General features: G+C 40.6%; 2 protein-coding genes across 2 annotated transcripts in view; one reads left to right on the forward strand and one right to left on the reverse strand.

Moving 5' to 3' along the window:
• LOC142382392 (zinc finger matrin-type protein 4-like) overlaps nt 1-26652 on the reverse strand; it is a 192931-nt gene that overhangs the window by 43255 nt on the left and 123024 nt on the right. The window contains exon 5 of the mRNA XM_075468190.1: nt 23041-23262. Coding sequence (XP_075324305.1) covers nt 23041-23262 — 222 coding nt within the window. The remainder of the gene's footprint in view (nt 1-23040; nt 23263-26652) is intronic.
• Nucleotides 10669-14682, forward strand: LOC142382391 (uncharacterized). Its single transcript, XM_075468189.1, has 5 exons — nt 10669-11510; nt 12062-12643; nt 12728-12868; nt 13037-13289; nt 13687-14682. The coding sequence occupies exons 1-5, from the start codon at nt 10797-10799 to the stop codon at nt 14361-14363; spliced, it is 2367 nt and encodes a 788-aa protein (XP_075324304.1). The 5' UTR covers nt 10669-10796; the 3' UTR covers nt 14364-14682.

The following is a 26652-nucleotide window of genomic DNA, read 5'->3' on the forward strand; positions in this document are numbered from 1 at the left end:
CAAGTTAGCTCCTCCATAAATATGGCTTGGAGCAAAAGGCCAAGAGAAAATAAATGCCAGTGTGCACTCATTGAATCGCATTTCCATATCCCCCTGAATCAAATTTTCCCCATGAATAAACGTTTACTAAATTGTGTCACTGGGGATCAAGCCGCTGAAACTTCGAAAGCGTTTGCGTTCTGTCAGTGTTGTGGCAGAGAGCGATGAAAATCTGCAGTTTGTTAACAATTTACTTCTCAGATGGTGAGGTCAGCTGTTTCCCTCCTAACATTTTGATGGAGGGCAATACTTGCCTCCGAGAGAACAGCAAATCTTTCCCTTTCACGTCCCTGCTGATAAGCTGCACAATAACCACTCTGTCAGTGTGCTGCCAGCAGGACGGAGAATTCAATTTTGTGGCGGCGTCCCCAGACGCAGTCAGGAGCTCTGCAGCAGTCTGTAGGGGTCTGCTCTGCAGTGGCCCTTTGACAGTCTGCCTCTCAAACATCTTTTGAAAGGGTGAAAGATTATACAGCGGCTCCGGTATCCATCACTGCCAGCCACCTGTGGCCCCTCCTTCGTGATGCTGCCTTGCATGAGCGATGAAGCTCTGGGAAACCTCAGGCCTCTTTAGTTCCTCCCCTCCATCACCTTTACTTCCTACTCTCTGAGGCATCGCAGATGAGTCATTGAAAATTCGTTTGTTGAGTTGAGAAAAGAGCGGCAGCCCAGGAGAGAAGGCAGAAGAAGAAAAATGTGCTCTGCAGTCTCATTTATTTTGATTAAGCTGGGATTTTGTTACCGAATAAAAACAGTAACAGGTTGTGGAGCTGATGAATGTGGAGAGAAATGCTCTCTGATATCTTCTGTCTTTATTTGGTCTTATGGTAACACTGAGGCAACTTTTGAAAGAAAGTAGCCAATATATAAAGTAAAGAAAACTAATTTCAGGCAGCGTAATGAAAATCTGCTCATCTCAGCTGCTCGTTAAGTTCAAACTTCAGGATATATTCCCAAAATGTCTTGAAACCAAAAGTAATTAAAATGATATACCAACAGTTTTCACTAGTTTATGAGAGCTTTTCAGCAGGATGTAATGTGTGAGTGCATGGTTTTTCATTTATGTGTATGAGAGCATTTCATTAGAATGCATGCAAGGTTTTCAATACAGTATGTGAGAGAGTTTGACTTCTAAGTGTGTATGAGAGTATTTCAGTTGTATATATGAGCGCATTTCATTAGTGTGTAAGGTTTTCAGCATAGTATGTAAGAGAGTTTGATTTATTATGTTTGTATGTAAGTTAATTCTGAATAATGGCCCCGGTGGCTCCCCATATAAAACTGTCCAAAGCGCTCTGCAGATTTCCTGCCACAATTTTGACTTGGAAGTAACAGATGAAACTGGCATAAGCAGATATCAACTAAGAATGAATTCAAGGGATAGCATGTGTCTCATTAAAAAGTTAATCATACAGGAAGCATGAAATGTGCAGACCTGTAATGCAGAGGTCTTCAACAGGGGGTCCGCGGAGGTACTGCAGGGGAGGTCGCAAAATCTTTGTTTGATTAGACAATTTTTAATATTTATTTATTTTTTCAAACAGTTTTTTCTCACAAATTGCAATGTCTTTAAATGCACATTAACCCGTGATTGGCCGAGAGCCTATTCAGTCCCCAGTTTACTGAAGACCCAGACACAAGGACGCACGCAGCGACATTATTGAGAAGACCATATATATAAAATGGATCGTTTTGTAACTCGACCAAAAAAATCCACAAGCACAAGTGAGATACCATCCACCTCAGGAACCACCCGTGAACATGCAAGTGACAAGGCAGAACCTGCTGCAGATGTAGCAGCTAATAAGGGTGAGCGCAAAAGGGAGAAGACCCGAAAATATGCACATCATTATCTGAAGTTCGGTTTTACCTTTAAGGAGACAGATGGCATTGAGTTTCCAATGTGTGTCATTTGCTCTACTGTTCTTTCAAATGAATCTATGAAGCCATCAAAGCTGCAGCGTCACTTGGAGACAACACACAGACACTTAAAAGACAAACCTGTTGCATACTTCCAAGCTAGCCTCAAATCCCTCCAAGGTCAACAGACATTGATGAGAAAATCAGCCAAAGTTGGTGAGCTAGCTTTGAAATACTCTTATCAAATTGCTCTTCAGATTGCCCAGAAGAAACAGCCATACACACTTGCAGAGGATTTAATATTGCCTTCAGTAAACGATATGTGTAAAACCATGTATGGAAATGATATTGACATTAATAAACTGAAAACCATTCCAGTGTCGGACACAACAATAGCTTGCCGTATAGACGACATGGCATCTGATGTGAGGGTGCAACTGATAGAGAAGCTGAAGTTGGCAGATGCAGATGCATTTGCGTTACAATTAGACAAGTCAACAGATGTGTCGAAGGACGCCCAGCTTCTGGCGTTTGTGCGCTTTGTCGATGATAAGGAAATGCAGGAGGAATTTTTGTTTTGTAAGTGCCTCCCTCAACGCACAACTAGAAATCTTCAAAATGATCAATGTTTTTTTCAGAGAGAATGGACAAAATGTATTGCGCTGTGCACTGACGGTGCAAGAGCCATGGCTGGTTTAAAAAGTGGACTAATCGCGCTTGTAAGGGATGTGTCTCTGCAAGTGATTTGGACGCACTGCATGCTACACAGGGAGTCACTTGTTGCCAAAGTCTAGTCATCTAGTCAAGAAGAGCGCATTGCAAACATGTCTCTTCTCTAATCTCTGTGCTGCTTACTGTACCATTCCGAAGTTCGGGGGCTTTCACTTGGAACAGTGTTGTCACGTGTGCTGGAACTGCGCAAGTCTATTCGGGAGTTTTTACTTCTTCAAAAGCGCACAGAGCTGGCTGCACTTTTCAGTGACAATGTTTGGGTCACCACACTTGCCTATCTTGCTGATGTTTTCGCTGAGCTGAACAAACTGAACAGTTCATTGCAAGGCCGCATTACACATGCATGAATGCATCTGTATGACAAAATGGAAGGCTTTCTAAAAAAAAATCAAAAGGTGGAGGGAGCGCATCGGGGAGGAAATATTTTCCATGTTTCCATCAGTGGATGAGCTGGGAGATTCTGCTGTGCTCTCGCCCCCCGTAACACGCGCAATTCATGCGCATTTGGAGGCGCTCGAGGGACAATTTGGGCACTACTTTTCTGAGTGGTGCAGGGACAAGACATGGATACTGTTTCCATTCACAGACAACGCAGCAGACGGCATACACCTGACAGTGACAGAGGAGGATCAGCTAATCGAACTATCCACTGACAGTACGTTCAGACACATATATGACACAAACCACTCACCCAGTTATGGATCTCTTGCCAGAAAGACTTTCCGCAATTGGCAGGAAAAGCCATGATGAGCCTTTTGCCCTTTGCCACAACCTATCTTTGCGAAAGTGGATTTTGCTCACTGACTTACTTGAAAAACAAATACAGGTCAAGGCTACAGCCTGAGGCTGATATGACCCTCTGCCTGACAACCTCCATCCTTCCAAGGCTGGATCAGCTGTGTGCTGCTCATCAGGGTCAGACATCTCACTAATGTGAGAGTACGTGTGCCATCCACAGATGGTTTGAGGATTCATTGTCCCATATACATGCATGTTTAAAGCTAAAATTTGTGGATTATTTGAATAGCTCAGTGTTGTATGCAAGCTGTTTGTTTATAAATGGCAGTGGCACGGCCACCTTGTACCTTGCACATGTTTAAAATAAAAACATGAATAGATTAACCTGTGTATTATTTGAATAGTTTAGTATTGAATGCACAATAACAGAGTAGCTATGTTTATACACGGCACTAAGCCCCGTTTAATATAAAACACAATTGTATGCCATATAAATAGTAGGGGGGTCCCTGCTCCAACTCTCCATCAGTTTGGGGGTCCCTGGCCTGAAAAATGTTGAAGACCCCTGGTCTAGATTTTAAAGTCACAAATGCTCCAGAAGTTGTCATTTCTGATCAAATTTGTTTTTTGTTTTTTTAAATGTGCTGATATGTCTGATTGAACAGCAACGGATTTCTCTAAAAACAACAACAAAAAAACATTTTCTTAATGTAGGCACTGATGAAATTTTCATTGATGAATGCTCACATTATAGATCTTATTGTAATGTGATACAATGATGGATATGTTTTTCCAATAACATGTCTCAAATCATTAATTACATTTTGCTAAATCTGTCAATTTATGTGCTCCAACGAGCACTTTGGAGAAACAGTGAAAAAGTAAAGATCGCAATGTGAATCGGCTGGGGGGTGGAAATTACAAGTTGATTTTGAAAATGCACTCCAGTTTTACACTAGTGACATAAAATCATCCAGACAGTCAGTCACGCCCATGGGATTTTCCCCGATATCACCTCTCCCTTACCACGTCAAGCCACGTAAAGTTAAGTGTTTTTCCATGCCATGCTTAGTCGTTTGTTTTGTTTTTGTCATAGTCCTGTTCATGTTTTGATTTCACAGTTTACGTCTTGTTATCCGGCTCAGCGGCACTTTTTGTTAATCCCTGTGTTTTGAGAATAAATCAGTTTGCTTTTTACATCTCTGAGTCCGCATCTGTGTCCTGCCACCCCACCAGTCCTGACACAGTCCTGCTGTTCTCAGTAGATCAATAAGAACTGGATTCAACTGGACTCATTTTTTATTCGCATGGCTTCTTTGTGCTGCAAAATAGAGCAGTTGGCACGCGTCTTGCGCAAGGCGCATGGAGATGGCTGTCTTGTTGGTAAGTGACTGTCTGATTGTTAATATTCACCATGCATACTTCATCAGATTATTGACTTAAAATTCACTATTTCCTCCAGGTGGTCGAGGCTATGCTATAGCCCCCTGGCTATAACGAGACCGGAACGCTCGTACAACGACTGTCATACGCGCACCCGTGCCGTTGTGGAGCGCACTATTGGTGTGCTGTGGGCCAGGTGGATGTGTCTCGATATGGGCAAACTACCCTATAGCCCAGAAAAGGCATGCCAGATTATTTTGGCACGCTACGTTTTGCACAATACTGCCATGAACGAGGGTCTCCCACTACCTAAACCAGCCGGCAGACAACATGCCAGAAGACCCCCCTCATGGACCGCCCCATCAAAGTGCCATCATGATGAGGCAACAACTGATTGCACGGCTTTAAGTTGCAGTCATCGAGCGCCTGGCCATGGAGAGACGTTTTTTTTTTTTGAGCCATTTTCATTTCAAACCATTTCTTTTTTATTTCGGTGATATTACGAACTACAGATGACACGGAATTAACAGCACTCGTATTTGCATCCCATTTCTTCGCTTTAGCAGGTCCCGTAATTTCACTGCTGACACTGCTAAAAAAGAACTTCAATCTCAGAGCCCGTAAAGTTGTTCTTTTTGCGCCTCGATACGGTGGCCGACACGTGCAAACGCGCCGCAAACGCGCTGCAAACGGCGAAACAAATCCAACAGTAAAACGCTGCACACGCGCACGCGCTGCAAACCCCAAAACACATGCAAGAGAGAAACGCTGCAAACTTCAAAACACATGCAAGACAGAAACGCTGCAAACTTCAAAACACATGCAAGACAGAAACGCTGCAAACATCAAAACACAACGGAAGTTCGCCAGGCCACTAGACGGTCTCGACCTGTGGGATAGGGGATCGACTATGAGAGATCGACCATATTAATGAAAGAGAAGAAAGTCAAAAGGTAGTTGCCATTTATGTCTTTTTTAAACACTTGGCCGTAATCTTTTACTTTATTATAGAAGAGCAGTGGAGTTATGTCGCTATTATAAGGTAAAAGATTACGGCCAAGTGTTTAAAAAAGACGTAAATGACAACGTACCTTTTGACTTTCTTCTCTTTCATTAATATGGTAGGTCGAGACACCCTAGTGGCCTGGCGAACTTCCGTTGTGTTTTGAAGTTTGCAGCGCGTTTTTTTCTTGCATGTGTTTTGATGTTTGCAGCGTTTCTGTCTTGCATGTGTTTTGATGTTTGCAGCGTTTCTGTCTTGCATGTGTTTTGATGTTTGCAGCGTTTCTCTCTTGCATGTGTTTTGATGTTTGCAGCGTTTCTGTCTTGCATGTGTTTTGGGGTTTGCAGCGCGTGTGCTCCGGTCGTTTTTGTTATTGCCGCATTTTTCTCTTGCAGCATTTTATTGTTGGATTTGTTTCGCCGTTTGCAGCGCGTTTGCACGTGTCGGCCACCGTACCTCGATGCCATTGTCATAAATTAACATTCAACACTTCCTGGCACAGGAGAGAGGAAGCGTAGTCTTATATAGTATTATATTGGGCTTGGGGTATGCAAATTTACTATCCTCGTGCACTTGCACTTAGATGCGCACGGGTGGGATTCATCATGTTTACACAGGTCGTTTACACACTTTTCCGAAGTTAAGAGCGTTTGTTGAATCTGACGTGGCTTCATGCGACAAAGTGAGAAAATTTAGAATAAGAATACGAAAATGTTCTTGCATGAGGTCCATTGTGTTTAGTCTTGCTTGCATTTTATTTGGGCATTTATTCACACTTATGAATTAGAAAACACATTCATTTAAAGCGATACAATGTAACTTCTCAAAAAGCCCACTATGGAGCTCCCCCTACAGGCTTGGAGGTAATGTACGGTTACACTGTCGTAAATACAACACCCTTTCGCTTTCATGTTTCACGTTTGTTGACGAACCGGCGAGGAGTCAGAAGGTGCAAGCTATGTCGACCGAGAAGGTAAGAGTAATCAAATGTACCTGGGAGCGTGAGAGGGGTCTATTTGTTTTTGCGGTAGGTGTGCCAGAAAGCAAGTCGAAGTACTTCCGCTCAGCTCCCGGGCCGGTCCAGCAAAGTTACATAGCGCAGTTTTTCCAACTCAGACCCCCGAAGGGCATAGGAGACAGGCTAATCGTAATATTAAAACTTATTCTAGCCGCACAATTTTTTTCAAACTGTTATTTTAAGGTAGAAATGTTACATAGTATTGCTTGAAGATGTGAGTATTGATAAAAAGAAGAAAGCTTTTACTTCCATTGGGTTTTTTTTTTATCAGGAAGGAAGACAAGTATCAAGATATAAATCATCTGTAAGATGACTGTGCACTGTGCACACTGAGCAAAATGTTTATTTGATTTCTGGCAATGCTTATAAGGACTGTTGGAAATAGGGTTGCCAACCGTCCCTTGAAAAACGGAACCGTCCTGTATTTAGAAACAAAAGCACCCGTCCCGTATTGAGCTGAAAAGGGACGCACTGTGTCCCGTATTACTGTGAGAGTCAAAAAATAGTCAGTATCATGCCATTGGAAATTAATAACAGGGCGCTTTATGTGAAAATGTACGGTAAACTTGTTCCCAGGCCTTGTCCTGCTCGGTGACCAATGAGCTGACAGCATATTGTCACACAAGTATGACGATACAGAATACACTCATCCCATTGGTCGAGGAGGTATTTTTGCTCGCGCAGAAGATAGCGGAAGACACAAAGCAAACAGAAAGTTTTCTGCAGACTTTTTGTTTGCACTTTTGTTATTGCACTAAAAATGTGCACTATTACCGAATGAATGTTCTGCTTTCTATCTATTGTTTTATATTAATGTATACAGTTTTAATTTAAGCAGGACAGGTTTCTGTTTAAGAAAGATAGTTATTTTATTCAGTTAATAAACAGTTATTTTTTTATTGGATGATAATTTGTTTTCCATGTGTTCATGTCACTCAAAAATTTGCATCCAATTCAATTCAGTTTCGAGTCAAATAGTTAAAAAAAAAATCACTTCACTCACAAAAATTTGGGCTAAAAAATTCACCAGGAAGAGTGATTGGGTCGGCCCTGCCAATGAAGTGTCCTTTATTTATTTTTCAGGTAGTTGGCAACCCTAGTTGGAAAGTAAATAAACAGCAGCTCAGTTACACAGAAAGAGAACATGGCGACAGCTATCTTAACCTGTACATCGACTCCCAGTTGAAATGGATTGACGTGAAACACAGAGTTCTCCTTTGCTCTGCAATAGCCTAACTCTGTTCTTGTCTCTTGGTTAATTGAGACCTATTACCTGAGAGGCTAGGAGGGAGCACATTGGCAGTATGACTGATCAGCGGTGCAGTCTTCTGTGTGGGTCGTTTACAAGAAGGGAAGAGGTCCAGGCTTCATGCTAAATTAATCAGCAGCCACCTGGCTTACTCTGATGTTGTAAGTTTAGCTCATCGCACCCAGGCTGACAGAACAGTTGTTAAATCTGAATTTGTTTGAAACAAGTTGTTTGCTAATCTACAAGAGTGGGATATTTTGAAATGCTCTGCTTTGTGAAAGCACTTCCGTCACTCAATATTTTTTTTAGTCCCCCCTGAAGCAATATAACACTTTTGCTCACCAAGTTATGGTTAAGATTGGTTTCTGAAATTGGACGCAGTTAGAAACTGTGCAGAAAGTAAATTAAATATCTTGAGGAGAACAGGCATTAGCTGAAAACAAATGGCCACCGTTCTATTGCTCTAATCTGAAGCTTTAAATTGAACCAGTTAGGGGAAAAGCTTTGCCTTTGGTTTCCTTGTGAAGGAAACTTTGATAAGCTTAGAGTAATTTGGGCAGTAAGAGATCTATTTTATGGTCGTAGGGAGCAGTAAATATAACCCAGGGCTGATAGCAAGTGTGAGAACAAAAGTCTAAAAAAAAGAAGAAAAAAAAGGAGACAGCACGGTAAATCTTGTCGGCCTGAAATGAATCTCCGATTAACTGGTGTAATTTGGTTTGGAAAAACACAATACATCTGTTGGCGTGTTTGACAAGCCAGACTGCAGTCTAAATTTAGTGGTTTCAAGTAGGCACTGACAGCAATGTGTCTTCTTTTTGAAGCTACATAGGGAATCACAAAACACTGAGTGACCAGTATAATCACAAGGATGTTGGGGGCAGCTCAACACTAAAGGACATGACAGAGTTCAGACAGTGTGTAACGAGGATTTCTCTTTCAAGGTATCAAGAGGGCAGTTCAGGTCTGACAGTGTTGAACTGCACAGCTACTAGTAAAAACACAGCTTTGGTGTGCAAGCCTAAAAAATTATATTCATCTTCCACACTTTTGATATAAATTCATACTTAATGTAATAGTTGGTGGGCAGCTTGTTTCAAATATCGCACTGAAACTGAGCAGTCTGCCTTGTCAAGGTGAACCCCAAATACAGCTGTTCAGAGACTCCTGACGGACAAACAGAACCCCATTTACATGTGTCATTTCAAGTGTTTAGCATCCAGATGAAATTGATATGCCATTTGGAGGCTTCTTTACAGTGGCCCTGAAGTGCAAAACACAACGGCAAATCAAAAAACACAACGGCAAAAGAGAAAACACAAGAACATTAACCAAAACGGAAATGGTAGGTACCCTCGGGCGACATGAATCATCACTGATTGGACTGGTGGTGGTCCGTGCTTTAAACCGGAAGGACTATGGTTTACATGTTTTCAAAATATAAGCGCTGCTAGTGACAACGTATGCGCTGCTATTAAAGAATATCTTGATGTGAATATCCCGTTTTACATGCTGCTTTATCTCTCGATGTTAACAAAAATTTCTCAAACGATATTGACAAGATGTTATTACACTTTATATGGAGGAACAAAAAACACTATATTAAAAAAATCAGTAATAATGAACTCATGATAATGGCGGCCTTAACTTTTTAGACTTTTACACTTTAAATAATACTTTCAAAATAAATTGGCTTAAACAATTTATCAAGTACCTATCTTCAATTTGGAACTTCATACCAATATTGTTCCATATGTAGTATCTATGTGGGGAAAAATTACGTTTGAAGATCAATGACCAAGAAAGAAGCATCTGTTTATGAAAGGATAGTTTTGAGGGGATTTTTTTCAACATTATAATTACAAAGTAAAAAGAAATTTAGGCCTACTAATTTAGAGAAAATAAAATTTGGTATGAAGTTTCAAATTGAAGATAGGCACCGATCCTCCCGTGGCGGCCGCTTCCAGTGGTGTTTCGGGCTCGCCGGGACCCAGTTTGGTGGCCTGCTAGGGAGGATCGGTACCGTGATCTCTCGGCGGGACGCCGGCTGCAGGGGCTCCGCAGCTGGGCCGCGGCCCCGTTTCAGCTGCGGGGCGCCTGTGGTTGGTGTCCTGCCGAGAGATCGCGGCGCCGGTCCTCCCGAGCGGGTCGTCGGGCTGGGTCCTGGTGGGCCTGGGGTGCCGCTGGAGGCGGCCGTCATCCAGACGAAACTCCTGGAGAAGGCGGTGATTTAATTTTTTATTTTATTTTGTCAGGGACCATGTGCAAAGTACATTAATTACAAAGTAAAGAGATGACCTGCACCAGATTGTAGCTTAGAAGCTAATTTCCATGTGCAGTCCCATCTGCATGTCACAGACAGTGCCTGTCCATCTGTCTCCACGTCACTGTCGTCCAGAATCTCAACGCTGATAGGCTGTCTGGCGCGAATATTTCGCCAAAGTTGGATTTTTTGAACTCGCGCAAATCGCATATTTTCACTCGCGCGGCGGCCACCGCATCACCGCACCTCCTCACCGCGCCTCACCGCGCCGCCCCACCGCGCCTCATCGCGCCGCCGGCTCGAATCCGCGTCTAATCGCGTCTTTGCATTGACTTTGTATGTAATCGCGTCGCCCGACCGCGTCTGGTGTGAACGCACCGTAACGAGAGTGAACAGTAGCGCGTACAGGCACCACACACCATTTAGGGGGCAGTGTTTCGTTTCCCCCGTAGGCTAAACATATATATTAAACAGACGAAGAAGTGTTTCAGACTGGCAGACGCAAGCCAAGATGGGCAAATGCAAGTTTAACGAAAATTGGCTCGATGACGAGAAATATAGCGGCTGGTTAAAAAAGTCTACCGAATATGAAGCGCGGTGCAGACTTTGTAAAAAAAACATACAATTGGGAACAATGGGCTGTGGAGCCCTCGACGCACACATGAAAGGGGAGAAACACAAGCGATATGCCGACAGTCAGGCAACTACTGTCCCCATTCGGATGTTTGCAGCATCGGTAGGCCTATCTACTGCAAATGCAAATGATAACGTTGCACCCGCGTTGGTGTCGTCGGGGCCCAGTACCAGTACTACCTTCAGTACATTTGCCCCAATTACAACACTAAAGTCCGAAATACTGTGGGTTGTTCAAACAGTTAGCCGACACCATTCATATACATCCAACGGAGATGTGAGCGCTGTCTTCAGAGCAATGTTCCCCGACTCCGAATATGCAAAGACTTTTAGTTGCGGCAAGGACAAAACATCATATCTTGCGCGATTTGGGTTAGCGCCGTTCATAAAAAGGGAACTTCTAAGCAGTGTGAACCAAGGCAGCTTCGTTATCATGTTTGATGAGAGCATGAATCGCACCACCAAAAACAAACAATTGGATTTACATGTCCGATATTGGACGGATGATGATGGTTCTCGAGTGCAGTCCCGGTATCTGGGATCAGAGTTTATGGGTCACTCCACTGCTGAAGACTTACTGGAAAAGTTCAAGGTAAGCCATTCAACAACCTAACAAATTAAGACAAGCACGTGATTTAAAATGTCAGTGTTTAATGTTTGTAAATGGTATAATAATAATTATTGGCAAGCAAATTTGCAACAGTTGGTTTTGGTTTAGTTCCTCTAGTGAATAAATGTGTGCAAAACCAGCTTTCCTAGCCTGATGTTGGGACTAAGTCAGCTGGTTTTTAATTGAATAGTATATTCTTGAAGTTATTTTGAATGTTCTCCTAATTAATAAGCAAACTCACAGATTCAATTAATTTTTATTGTCATCTACATAGAAATATTGTGTGTGCTGTGAGGGGGCTGTCTGGTGGAAGGCAGGGTGGGGGGCTGGTGCTGTGTGTGTGTGTGTGTGTGGCATAAGGCATTTTTCCTGTATGTTAATGTTTGCACACCTTATCTTACGGTAAACCAAACTTATTTTAAATATTTGACAGACACAGGCTATAATAATGATAAAATTATCTTGGTATCATTGCTTTAGGAATAAGTTGACAGTTTTTATAGGCCTAATGTTTGTGTTTTTCATAATTTTAGGAATGTACAAAGGAACTAAACCTCAGGAATATGATCTCTCTGTCAATGGATGGACCCTCTGTGAACTGGAAATTTGTGAACCTCCTGCAAAAAGAGCATGCTGAGCAATTTGCTGGGACACAAATTCAAATTGTCGGAAGCTGTGGTTTACACACCCTTCATAATGCGTTCAAAGGTGGTTTTGAATTGTGGATGGTGCAAAAAGTGCTTAAAGCACTTCATTTTCTCTTCCACTGCACACCAGCCAGAAGAGAAGATTTCACATCTGCAACAGCAACCTCAACATTCCCCTTGCCTTTCTGTGGGCATAGGTGGTTAGAAAATTTGCCTGCTGTTGAAAGAGCGTTAGAAGTCTGGCCCTCCATTGTGAAGTATGTGGACCTTGCAAAGTCAAAGAAGGTGAAGAACCCAGGGACATCATCATTTGACAGCATTTGTGAAGCCCAAATGGATCCCCTTCTGCTGGCCAAATTCCATTTTTTCATGGCCATATCACGAGCCTTTCAGCCATTTCTGGTGAAATATCAGACGGATGTGCCGATGATGCCCTTCCTTTGGGAGGACTTGGAAAATTTGATCCGGGTAATCATTCATCTCAACAACAACAACAACAACAATAAATGTCAAACACACACACAAATTAACTGAATTGAATTTTATTTTCAGAATCTACTTAAACGCTTTATCAAGCGCGATGCCCTGACTCTCACTCCGTACAAACTTGTTAGGCTTGATGTTACGGATCAAAAACTCTGGCTGAGTCCAAAGGAAGTGGACATTGGAATGGGTGCAACAGCTGTCATCAAGGTGGGACTTCCTGTAAATTCATTGATATCTTTAGATAGAAATGTGTCAAACAAATGTGAATAACTTGGAGTGTGAGCTGTTTTGATATGTACAATTGAGGTATTGTTAACCTTCTCATTAGTGTTTGGAGAGATCATAGAAATTTGACAAACCATGTTTTGTTGTCAGGAGCTGTCAGGGGTCAAAGGCAGAGTCAGTGATCTTGGTGTGCTTCAGTTCAGAAAAGACTGCCAGATTGTTCTTTCGAACATCTGCAAGAAGGCGCTGGATAAGTGCCCTCTGAAGTATTCAATTGTGCACAATATGATGTGTTTGGACCCAAAGAAAATGCACTCAAAGCCAGATGACTGTCTGGAGAAGATAAAAGCACTCATCCAGAAGTTTGTGCAGGACAAGCAGTTGGCAGGCGGGATATCTGCTGGTAAACTTTAGGAATAAGAATGGATTAGAATAGAATGGAATATTAGATTATGTTTTTCCATTTTGTTTTTAACATGAATATTTTTAACATATAGATTTTAAAACCTTTTATTAACCAACCAACTCTTTTGGTTTGAAGTATTAGCCTAGGGTGTGTTCCCAAAACCATAGTTGCTAACTTAGTCAGCTACTATGTCTGTTGCAATTTCCCATTGCCAACCAACAAAGTTGCTAACTGGATAGCAGCTATGGATTTGGGAAACGCACCCCAGATTAACATATACCCAGAGATTTTTATTGCACATTTCTGGCATCATGGGATTATTACAAGCTGCTTTCTTATGCTTATTGTAATTCTATGTGTTGACATTTTTCTTCTGCATCAAATCTAATTACAGGTGATATGATATCTCAGCAGTTCGAAAATTTCCTGCACACTGATGCCAAAGGATTGGACTTCATCTCCTTCAGTCCTTCTGAAGAATGCAGAATTGATGTATTTTTACATCAGAGAATGGCTGGGTCTTATCCTGACCTCTGGACATTCTGCAAAAATCTGCTGCTCTTGTCCCATGGGCAAGCTGAAGTTGAACGTGGGTTTTCAACAAATAAAGAAGTGGAGACCGACAACCTAACTGAGGAAGGAATCGTTGCACAGAGACTTATATGTGACCATGTCAGAGTGTGGGGAGGAGTGACCAAAGTGCCTCTGACCAAAGAGATGATCAGTTACTGTGCCACAGCACGCACCAGGTACAGAGCATACCTGGATGAGGAGAGGAGCAAAAAGGAAACGGATGACCGAAAGAAAAAAAGAAAGAATGTGGTGGAGGAACTGGAGGATCTCAAAAGGCAGAAGAGATCATTGGAAGGTGTATGTGAGAGCCTTCAAACCGATGCTGACCAAATGGCAGAAAAAGCGGAGAATTCTGCTGGCACCAAAATGGCAACACTAATAACAAAATCAAACACCTTGAGACGACGAGCTAAGGAAAAAAGAGAGCAGTTGGTGGTCCTAACTGCTGAGATTGAAAAGAAGGCTACTGAACTGAGATGCCTAACGGATCGACAGTAAAAATGCTGTTGTTTGGGCTAATTCCGTTTTTTTTTTGTTTTTTTGTGGACTTGTCATTTGTTTACACACTGTTTGTATGTTATTTACAGCAGTAATTGTATTATTGAGAAGGCAGTTGCCTGACATGCACTTTATGTTTGTAAATATGCACTGACTGTTTGCACTGTTGATAAAAATACAATGTGCTTTGTTAAACCGAACAGCCTAGAGTGTAGTTTTTATATATATTTTTGCCGTGGTAATGGTCTTATTTTTTATTCTTAGAGGTCTTAAAAAGGTCTTAAAAGTCATTAAATTTGTTGATGAAAAATGTGCAGATACCCTGGTTGCTTTTTGTCGGGCAGTGCTCAAATGACATGTCAGAAGTTGCAACCCAGGAATAGTCCATGTGTAAGCCATAGCCATGTACATTTTTGAGGCTATATATTATGTAAAGTCTACACATAACATTTTTCATTAATTCTAATCCTAATCATGTACCTCCTGACCATATCCACTCAAGGGTGAGAGCACAGTAGAGAAGTAAAGAAGTAAGAATCATGAGAACTGTAGAAAATGCTGTTAAAGGAAGAGTCTTAAACCAGCAGTCTCTTGCATAAAGGTCTATGATTTCGCACTTGTCACTCTTCCATCCTTTATCTCTATTAGTGCTTGAGGCCAAATCAGCACGAGCAAGACACTGAAAGTGGACATAATGATAAAGAAACAAAAAGGTTGTAGATGAACATTTCACATTTTATTGTGACATGAGGTTGGATGTGGGCATGATAATGCTGGTCTTAAACATTCTAACAGTTCTAACGTTCTAAAGTTTGTATACATTTGCACATAAATGTAAAATGACATTGTTATGAAATAGCTGTAGATTTAAGGACCTCTAATTGGCAGGATAACTTTGAGGTCGCTGTAGAATGGCGATAGAAAACGATTTTGTGGTCGCTGTTTTAACCCTGAGGGGACGAAAACCGTAATTAATCGTTACTGTTGTTAGAAAGTTCATAGTGAAACAAGTGAATAATTATATACTAATATATGTTGTTCTGCTTGTGTTTCCAATGAGTAAACCTTTACCATCACTGTCTGGCACAGGGAACTGTTCTATCGTTGGCAGGTGGTACCTGACACACTGGCTGCAGAGATAGTAAACATAAGTACATCAGAGGAGAGGGATGAATACCAACCTCATGGGACTTGTGTTTGAGTGCAACCTTTAAACTGCTGTGTTTCACTTCTACTATTGAATTCATTATGCATCAAATGTACTAAGTTAAGGTTAAGAATTAAAAAAACTTAACGAGGGTTTGGAAAACATCACAATTAGGTGTTAAAGTACACAATGAAATACATTTTATTGGGAAATGCCTCAAAAACATTTTTCGGTTACCAGCTCAGTAAAACCCTACACATCCAAAAATGACCTTTTCAGAGACTCCTCAACAAGCAGCAGTATGTGACGAGTTCAGAGTGAAAATGAACAGAAAAATGACGGGATGAGATGAATTCTGAAGTGATCAGTGATTGACTGTCCACACAGATTCAGTCTAAGATTCCGTTAAGTGATCTTGTAAACTTGAAGGTTTTTGAAGATAAAGAAGTGGACCATTCTACAGTCCATCATCGGATCTCAACAGCTGCATTTTAATTTGCTGAAGACAAAATCCAAGTTAGAGACAGCCACAAAAACAACAACTGAAGACAGGCGCAGTGGAAGCCTTACAGCATCACCAAGATGGAAACACAGACTCTGGTGATGTCTGCGGTTTCCAGACCTCAGGCAGGCGTTGCCTGGAAATATGGTATGAAATAAAGCATTAAAAACTAGAATTTTACATTGTTAATTTGTCCCTGAAAAGGAGGGTTCTGTATATCAAAGAGCTGTAATTCCTAAACCCTTCTAGAAAAAAAAATGGAAAAATATTTTCAGAAAAATTGTGTCAGTGTCCACATATTCATGTATATGGTAAAAAATGACGAGTTAAATTGCACGATTGGTTAGCAATGAATGATACAGTTTACAAAAAATAATAACACCAGGTATGGCAGGTAAATGAGAGAATAAGGCCAATAAACGTGTGACTAGAAGAAGGAAGCACCAATTATCTGAAATGAAAGCCAAAGACAGCCACAGAAACAGAGGTCGGGAGGTGAGAGATAAAGAATCAGAGATCATAAAGCTGAACATTATCGAACTGTACACAGGAAGTACCTGTTGGAGCTTGCTGCACTGGATCTGGACTGATAACAAAGTCTGAAGTGTTCAGGGCCTCATCTTGAAAAGGCTGAGATGTTCTTTAGAGTCGTACTGTATGTGAATTCCTCTACATCAATAGGCCGTATTAGCAGTCATTGTAAAATCATTCTCATAAGATTTTCCTTCAGACTGCATAAAACATAGGCAATAACACAACCCAGAAAACAGTATTTAGAATGGCTGATCCCAAAGGGATTCTATAGTAACCAATTCAATTTGTTTTTCTACGCTCATGTCTACAATGGATTATTAAATATACAGTATAACATCATCCTCTCTGGCATGAAATAAGATTATTTCTGGCTGCATCTTATGTGAAATACAAGCTCACTAATCAGTGTTCACATACAGAGACACACCGCTAAACGACTCTCAGTAAGATCAGTAATAATGATGAAGTATGGAAATTGTGAAAGTCAGTCTTCAATAAACTGCAGACTGATGATTATCTGTGCGGAGCTGTCTGTTGTCTCTCTTTACATTGGCTGTCTGCCAGTCGCTGAACCTGCAAAGCTTTTTCACTAAGACACTTCCTCCACTGAGACAGGAGAGATGCAGAGGCTGCAGCTCATTCTCATGCTGTTGCTGCACGGACACCAAATATAGAACAATAACAGAGTCAACAGTACGTCTGATATTCAGCATCTTACAGCAGCTCTAATGCATTCCTGTGTAATAAAGAGAGGATGGTGGCAGTCATCTTTGTATTCCTTGACAGCAGTTTGAAAACAGTGCAGTAATCAATAACACAGTATGACCTTTTTATCAAGGCTCTAACCACAGAGAGGATCCAATCCTTTGGTCTTAGACCCAACTGTTTCATAGCTCCTTTTCAAAACACAGAAGGTATCAGAAAACTGGGAAAATCACCAGAGAACACTGATAACTTTTTTTGTTATTGTTATTCCTCATCCCGATAGAATGCTGCCACCTATTTTGGGAGCAAGTAGGAGTCTGATTTTTTTGTTTTTGCAGACCAGGTTCCATCACCATGCATGGGTATGAAGAACAGCCCTGACTGGTCAAGACTGCAGGCCAGATAAGCTCCTGCAGCAACACATACCAAAGTGAGTTCAACGGTCTGCATTTTCACTTTTCCCTGCTTATTAACTTTATTATGGACATATCCTTTGAAAGGTAAAACTAAGTGCTGCAGAGCAAATGAAAACATTGATTTGTTTGTTCATGTGCTGACAAGTGTAATGTGCCATATATCCACAGAGGATCTGTTGAGTAAACTGATAACTACAAAATTACAGGATCAATATAAGAGGCTCCATCTGGCCCTAGTCTAATAAAGGGACCCTTTGTCAGAAACAATGTTAATCATATTTTCGTTTTATTGAGCTCACATTTCTAAATAAAGCTGTATTGAATCTGCAGTGACAAACACAGTAAGAGACAGTGTTGGTGACAGTGGCACTTTCAACCATGAGATGTGAGTTCAAGACCAAGATTCATGAGATGCTTTTTCACTTTGAGGTTAAGTGCAGTCAAGTTCAATTAATGACACTATTTGGTTAAAAGTTAGAAACCAACACTACATACTTAAGTTCAGAAAAAGATCACAGCACATTTTCCATCACATTAATTGACACCATTTTGTTGCAGAAATTATTTGGCTTGTTTTGCGCAATTCATCAGCCCTCCACCACCATGCTCAACAGTTGGTATGAGGTGTTGATCATTGTTTGAGAAGTCTTGTAGTTTTTTCAGCTACAGCTTTGGAAACCTAAGCCATTCTGGCATGTTCTTTCTCAAGAGAGAAGGCTTCCTCTGTTTTGCAGTATTGCACGGTCCGACCTTGGGGTGAACTTCTTGGGACGTCCACCCCTGGGAAGATTGACAGCTGTCTTGGAATGTTTTCCACATGTGAATAATCTTTCTCTCAGTAGAATGATGGACTCCAAATAGTTTGGAAATGGCCTTATAACCCCTTCTCAGATTGATGGGCAGCAACAGTTGCTTCTCTAAGATCATTGCTGATGTCTTTCCTCCTGCCATTGTGTTAACACATGGCTTCTACTTGATAACATGTTGCTGTTCATCTGAGGTTGTATTAACCTAATTTCATAACCTCGTAAGGATCAGATGATGTCTTATGATGCATTGACATGTAAAACCTTACATTGTTGAAATTGAAGCATTGGTCCTAATTCCCAGCATAAACAAACAACCCATGGGTTTTAAGTCAGATTTTGGGCCACTGACTTAGTTCTGATTTCACCACTTATTCCCAACCTCCAGTGACCTGACATGTTGTGACCTTACAAGAAAATGCAGAGCAAAAACCCTGAGCTGAGGCACTGGAACAAATACCACATGAGACAAAATTCACCAAAAGCAATGATGAAATAATCATTCAGATTTTTTTCAAAGAAAAAATTTACTTTTTTAATTAAACAAAAAAAAATTAACAATGAGAAAAAGACAGCATTATCATCATGCTGGGATGATGAGCAAAAGAAAATGCCTTCCGTATCTGTCCACATTAATGTCTTAATCTACCTCAAATTCCTTTTCCATCCCATTTACATTTCTGCACACACTACAGTCCTCACAGTTAAAGTATATGAAACAAATCTTCTCAAATCTAATCCCAATTGACTTAGAACATAATTAGAATGAGATATAAAAGGCTATTGGAATGATTTAAATACATCCTCTGTAAAGAACAAAGGTTTTATTTATCATGTGGTGTTCTAAGCTTGGAAGTGTTTGGCAGGAACATTTTATCCCTAGAAGAACTCTTTATTTGTACTCAAAGTGCCAATGACCTGCCCATACCTTTATTTTCTTTGTCTGTCCTCCCTTCAACTTTCCGTAGCTGTACGGCTCTTTATACACTGCAGCAATGAAGAGAACCATTACTCTGTGGGCGCTGTTAAATATCTCATCACACAGCACCAATCAGAGTCAGATTGCACATTTTCTCAGCAGGTTAAGAGGTCTGTCAAGAGGTCAGGGAGGGGGAGTCGATGGATGAGTCAAAACAAGCAAAGGATGTGGACAGAAACAAAAAGAAAAAAAGCAGATAAGTTCACTCTTTTCTCCAGTGGCAGCCTGCCTTTCCTCTCTGTCCTGTCAGCCTGGCGGCCGGATAAATCTGCTGCTTTTCCCTTCTCTTCAAAGCCTCACACTGCTAGTTTTGCCTGATAGGGTGATTTGTCACTTCATTACTAATTGATAATCACCAGCAAGAAATGCTCATCATTTAAAGTGCTGAATTGTGCAGCTAGCATGCTGAAAATTTCAGGCTCTGTAATGACAGTGTAAATGTTGGTAAAAAAACGGCACTGTGCAAAACAGATGACGACAAGAGCAGAGAGGAGTTTCCAGCTACACATCTTCTACTAACATCCGCTTCTGTAGTGATTCTATCATTGAGATCAATACTTGCTAGAAAAGGACAACAGGAGTAGTACTCAATGAATCATTCACATACTATTGAACCTGTATATTTGATTATAGGGTTCAGTAACATTCGTTGAATTATTCCAACACGTATTTATTTAATTGATTAACTGGCTGAACCTCACAAACAGTTATATATGGATTTAAGCCCCTCAAAAAACAAAACTCAGACTTGCTCATTCGCATTGTTTGTTTTAAGACAAAGTCTGAAGAACACCACATGAATCAATTTAGTTTATTAGAACATGAATAATAAATCATCTGTTGCATCTGCACTTGTTAATCTGGTTGATTAGTTACTTGTTGGATTAATGATCATGTGGATCAGATTCCACTGTTGGATTGATTTATAAATAGTTCTTAAAACTGAAAGATTTATTTTACTATTTATTAATAGTTTTCAGTTCCTTTCAAAAGACTCCTTATTGTGTTAGTACGACCAAAACCAGACTTTTAAAATACATTTAAACATGTTAGCCTGATCAAAATTGTACTCAATAAAGCTTCCTCATAAGAGATTATTTAACTAAAGAGGTTGGTGATCAAATTCCTCCTGCTGTAAGTGCTCCGCATATTCAAAGTTCAATCTTTTTGAATTTTTTCTGAATTCCTTATAAAGATGCTCTCATTCACGTATTTTTCCTGTTTCTTGTTAGATGGCAAAACAGAAATTGAGAAAATTAGCCCATTAAATCTACATGTAAATTTGCAGTCACTTAAAGCATTTCCAGACTGTGGCTCTGTTCTAATTAAATAGAATAAGACTTTATAACCGCAGCCTCATTTGACAAAATCGTCATTTAAGCAACTTAAAGACATCAGTGCAGTGAATTCAGCTGTCTCTAGCTGAATTCACTGCACTGCTGCACTACTGGACCTGTAACCACAGCTTGACTCAACTATGTTTTAACCATGACACACAACCATTCATAATGTCTTTCTCACCAAAGTGCATATAAAAACTCTTATCAACGTACCCTGCACATCTTTGGGCAGTGAGGCAACATGTTGATCAGCCACAGTGGTTTTACATTCAAATGCTGTTAACAGATTAAATTAAAACTAAACTCTTTGGCTCAAAAATCATGCCAGATGCTGTTAATTTGCAACAAATAGGAAACGTGTTTGACGAACAAAAAACACTGCCAGCTTTTAAATTTAGCAGCAGAAATATTCTGCCTTTGTTGGTAGCCAATGGCACATAAACATAGAAAGAAATACTAGGAGAAGAATTGACAGATAAAGAAAAATGAGCTTAAGGGTTTGGAGGAGTCCTCTCAATCCCGACTCGACAGCCTGAAAACAGGTAAGAACTTAAAGTGATCTGCAGGCTCTGCCACAAATATTTTTCTGCCAAAAATCTTTCCGGCAAAAAAGCTTTTGGAAGTCAACAAAAAAGAGTTTGCAACAAATGCAATAGTGGCTGAGTTGTACTGCATCAGCATTGGTCCAACGCTCACTTGTAACCAATTTTTGCAGACTTTTCTGGTTTGTTGTTTTTAGCTTGCTGTCGCCATTTGTGTAAATAAAGTCAATGCAACTAGCATTGACTGCAACTCACAGGCTACATTTTGGCAACACACCTACTTAGTTAGGCTTCAAGAAATTATTGTGAAATGAAGAAAGCAGACACTTTTATAAAATCATCTAACGGTAGTAAGCCTTCTCTGGCACAACTTTTCCCATAAATGATCTGCAAGGACTAGTGGCTGCACTGTCTTGAGCTGAGAGATATCAGCCTCAGAAAACCCCCAAAAAAACAGCAAAAGGTGAATAAGTGTCTGAACATAGTGTTTAGTAAAATGCTTCCAGCATTGAGCCAGTATGCTACAACTGGGCTGGGATATTCAAAACTGTTTTTCATTAAAAAGAAGAAACTATAGACTACACTCCAACTATAACTCAGATCTAATGTGCTGTTCCTTAAATAAACAACATGTATTGAAAATATCAATATCATAAAGCAACCACTCATTTTGTCCCAAACCCACTCCAGCACACCTGTAAGAACCAGTCAGGCCTTAACCCATGAACGTCTCCAATCAGTTGCAAGAACTTGCTTCTTTCATTCAGTGCTGTCATGCACCAGTGCCCTGTCCAGCACCCCTGGGCTCCCTCTGCTCTTCTGGCAGCCAGCTCTCTGCTCGCTACAATAAAATTATGTAATTTCTATTGACATACTGTGACTAGGAGATGGTAAGCAAGAACATTTTCTCGCCCTCTTATATGAAATTAACAGCTTGTGACATGCTGATGGCCTCCACAATAAGTCACACTGACAGCTGCAGTCGAGAGTGCTGTCCCTCAGATTAACAGTACAGCACATATATTAAATGTAGAAGTGGTTTCTTCTTTCACAGAGTGTCTCATTAACCATATTTTCAGTCATAGAGAGGCATCAGTTTTGAGTGAAAGAAGCCTTTTATAATCCACACATAGAAAATTGACTTCAACATGACTACAAACTTTGCCTCGTCTTTTGGAGCTGTCTACCAACAGTGACCGAATTTCCCTAAACACTGTCAATCTAGTAAGATTTAATGCTGATATTTCTAATTGTATTATTTATGCGGAAAAAAATGGGAGACACATATGTAGTCTGTATATGAACCGCTACAATGGCACCTGACAATAGTTGGAAAAGTTAGGCAGAACACAATCGGTTCTTGAAGCCAGTGTGTTGGAAGCAAGAGAAATGGACAAGAGAAAGTGGAAGATCTGAGTCGCTTTGTCAAGCAGCAAACTTTCATGGCCAGAGAAGTGAGATAGATCATCTTAAAGATGGAAGGTCTCTAAGGATCTTGGTATACAGTGTTTTTTGCCGACCAAAAGTGCTTCAGCTAAGGGCTGTGAGCCTAAGCAACTAGATCAAGACTCCCAAGCCACACAGTTGGATGTTGCAGCACCATCAGTAATAGCTAGCAAATATGATTGGATCCTAATGGGGAGCTAAAACTGTTTTCATGCACTGATTGCTGACAGACATAAAATGTTTGAAATGGTGCTCTATACCTTTCATCTCTCCCATGTCCAGGGTTTTGCCCAGCTGCTCCAGCAGATCTGCCCTGGCGGCATTCTTCTTGTGCTTCTTACCATCATAGTGTTGCTGAGCCATGCCAGGGTTGTTGAACCAGGCGTTGCATAGCTGGCAGTAGCGATCTGAGTCGCGGCGCTGTCGAGGGGAGGTCATTAGAGACGTTTCAAGGGAGCTCTTTACAGGACTGGGGGACACCTCTGACAAAAAACAAACAAAAAGAAATGACATGAGGCAAATGTTCCTCACTAAATTTTGATTATGATCATTAGGTAAACACATTTTTAGAATTTCCTGACCACACTTTCTCACCTTTTTATAAAAGAAGACCCACGTATAATCAATAATTCCTTTATAAAAGAAAATTCAAACACAACGTATTTTCTCTGGCTGTTAAGGACCCGATAAACCGATTATCAAGACCTCAGCTATGTAAGACTTGAAAACCACTACTTTGAGGTATGTTCACGTTCTGCAATAAACATTGGCCCAAGTGTCATTCATTTAAATAGAAAATTATTGCAACTTCTATGACAAAAAAAACAGGTTAGATATAAAAGGAAACAGAGAGGAAAACAATTGGCTGAAGCTTTTGCTTTTGAATCTAAAAGGAAGGAGGAAAATAAAGTTTTCAATGGTTTTGTTTGAAGAATTGACAGTGAAAGAGTGAAAGAGCCTGTCGCGTTCACTGATGCTGGCAAAGGAGAACCCAAAAGCACGACAATGAGGCAGGCGATTAGCAAGGGAAGATCAGTTTACTTAGTCCAAAAAACAGTCAAGGTCAAAACCAGGCAGTCAGAATAAGGTAAACAAATCCGACAAGGGGCAGGCGGGTATCCGGAATCCAAGAGAGGCAAAACAGAGTCAGAACAGGTTGGCAGGACTGGAAATGCTGGAGAGCTTGGCAAAGTACAACACAAGACAATCTGGCAGGAAACAAGTGGGGAAAAGGCAGGGAAACCTTGGTGAGGGAAATGAGTAAATTGCATGGCAGGGAAGAAAGGTAGGATCTGAAATGACAGGAGAGTTAGTGAAGTGACATGAAATAAAAATAAATACAAACTAAGAATTAGTGTAACTACGTTACAGAGCCAGATTGAAGACCAACTGCAAATATTGGTCTCACAATAGTGAGTGCTGACCTGTTCAGAGATGCAGACATATCTAGTAATATCATCAGCTATGGCATCATACAGCTTTAACTGTTAAAAATGAGCACAAATAACAATGAACTAGCCTACATTCTACTTGATATTAATGACATTAAATTGATGATTCCTGATCATTGATATTAAGTAGAATGTAGGATAGTTCATTGTACTACTAAATATGAGTGGTTGTTGTGGCTGTACAGGTGCAGTTTTTAATGATTTGGTGGTGAAATATTTTCGTTCTGTCTTTGACAATGTGGTCTTCAATACTTAACAAAAACAGTAGTCATGAATGGGAGCAATAGATTGCTGAGCAATATAGACAACATGATGAAACAAAAAATACAGCTTCATGCTGTTGTTATGTTTCAGTTGATCTGTCAGTTGATCTGTTGTACAACCTCCCTCATGTTTGTCTTAAATGACCGGTGATAATTAGCCCACATCATCTTACCCCGTCTGGGAGTGACAATTTGACTCAATGTCAAAGTCTTCAAATTTACCTGTAAAGAAAATACATAGAGCTAATTTGTCCCAGATGGTTGTTTTTTTATTGCAAAGATGAATATAGGAAACGATTAGTTGTCTATGCAGAGCAAAACGCTGCTCAAGAATAGGTTTGTTGCGAGCTGCTTTGAAGTCAGTTATGTTAGCCACATCCGTAAAAATCACAGAATATAAAGAGTACAACGCTGAAAACACACGTTGGATTTTGCAAGCAGACAGTGAACAGTGTAAGAGTTTTAATGAGCTCTCATCAGCGGCAGTATAACAACTGCAGTGGTTCTGGTGCAGCCCTGTGAATAACAAGCTGTTATCTCCATTAAGTGCCTGAAGAGGAAAACCTAAATTCTACTCGGCAAACGGAAGAAAGAGCCTGCTCTTCTCGGGGCTGCCCACTTGTGTCTTCATGCATGGGCGACGACATTAACCCCAAACGAGTGCTGTGTTGCAGTGAGCCCTCCACACAAAATGGCACTATCAGCTTCATCAGTTTTAACACTCCAGCGCTCAGCTCACCCTAAGTCAACATTTAGTGTTTTTCCATTACGTTCCATTACACCAGTCAACATTTCAAAATGGCAGTTGTAGAGGAAAAACATAGAGGAGAGAGGATGTATGGACTCTTTACTGTCAGCAGTTGGCTGATGCTCTCTTTTATAGTAAATGGCTATAGTGTACATTTTAAATCTTTTCAAATAGTATGTAAATGTACATCGTCAGATTTAATTTAATCCTTGTAGTTGCATGTGTAAGCATGTCAGAGGTCAGCAGCTTAAAAGCAGTCCAGAAACTGAAATGGATTTAACGCGTTGCAAAAAAATGTTGACTATTAAAGTCTCTACGGGACAGGGCAGCCTGCTTGTTGAGTTTCAGATTTAAAAAAGGTGAAAAATATAAGACAATCATTAAAACTGGTCAGACATATCTGCCATATGAGACATGGAAGAGCTAAGACAGGGGACAGAGACACAATTAATAAAAAACAAATGTCAGGATTATTGGAAAGTCAGAAGATCCATCTATCCAATTTCTACACACGTGAGAGCCAGACTACACCCTAGATGAGTAACTCAGAGGATATTAAATAAAAACCCAGAGAGAAATCGGTGTTTGATGCGTGTGACCTTGGAGCCCTCAGGCAGCACTGCATGAAAAACCTTCTTGCTACCATGATCAATACAGTCACATGAGCTCAGGAGGAGCTTGGAAAACCATTTCCTCTTATCATAGCCCACATCTGCATCCAGAAATGTAACCTGAAACTGTATTACACAAGGAGGAAGCGATATGTCAATTCTCTGGACACGAGCTCATTTCAGATGGACAGAAAGACAGTGGACATGTGTTCTGTGGTCAGATGAGTCCACGTTTCAGCTGCTTTTAGGAAAAACTGACATCTGGTTTGATGTGCCAATGATGAGAAAAACCAATCCAGGCTGTTATCAGAGAAAGGAGAAAAAGCCAGTGTCTGTGATGGGGTGCATCATTGTCCATGGCACGGATGGCTTCGTATGTGTAACGGTACCTTTGATGTAGATGTGGATGTTGGAGTTTTGGAAAACATATCACTATCAAAATGATATCTTTTCCTGGGAGGTGTGAGATTATTTCACAAGGACAATATCAAACATTCTCCACGACTTCCTGTTTTCCTGTGTCCGGTTTCAAAATGTATGGACCATCATGAAGAGGAGAATCAGACAACAACGACCATGGACTACTGAGGAGATTAAATCTTGTATTCAGTAAGAATTCCTTTGAAAAACTGCAACAGTTCGTATCCTCAGTTCCCAAACCATTCAAAAGTTAATTTAAAAGGAAGGCTGATGTAACACAATGGTAAAGATAAGATAATGTGAGTGACTAATGACATCATACAGTAAACAACTTACTTCAAGTTATTGCTGCTAAAGGTGGTTCTACAGGCTGTTGAAT

This window comes from Odontesthes bonariensis, chromosome 6 (genome assembly GCF_027942865.1).
Source record: "Odontesthes bonariensis isolate fOdoBon6 chromosome 6, fOdoBon6.hap1, whole genome shotgun sequence".
In the NCBI taxonomy this organism is placed as follows: domain Eukaryota; kingdom Metazoa; phylum Chordata; class Actinopteri; order Atheriniformes; family Atherinopsidae; genus Odontesthes; species Odontesthes bonariensis.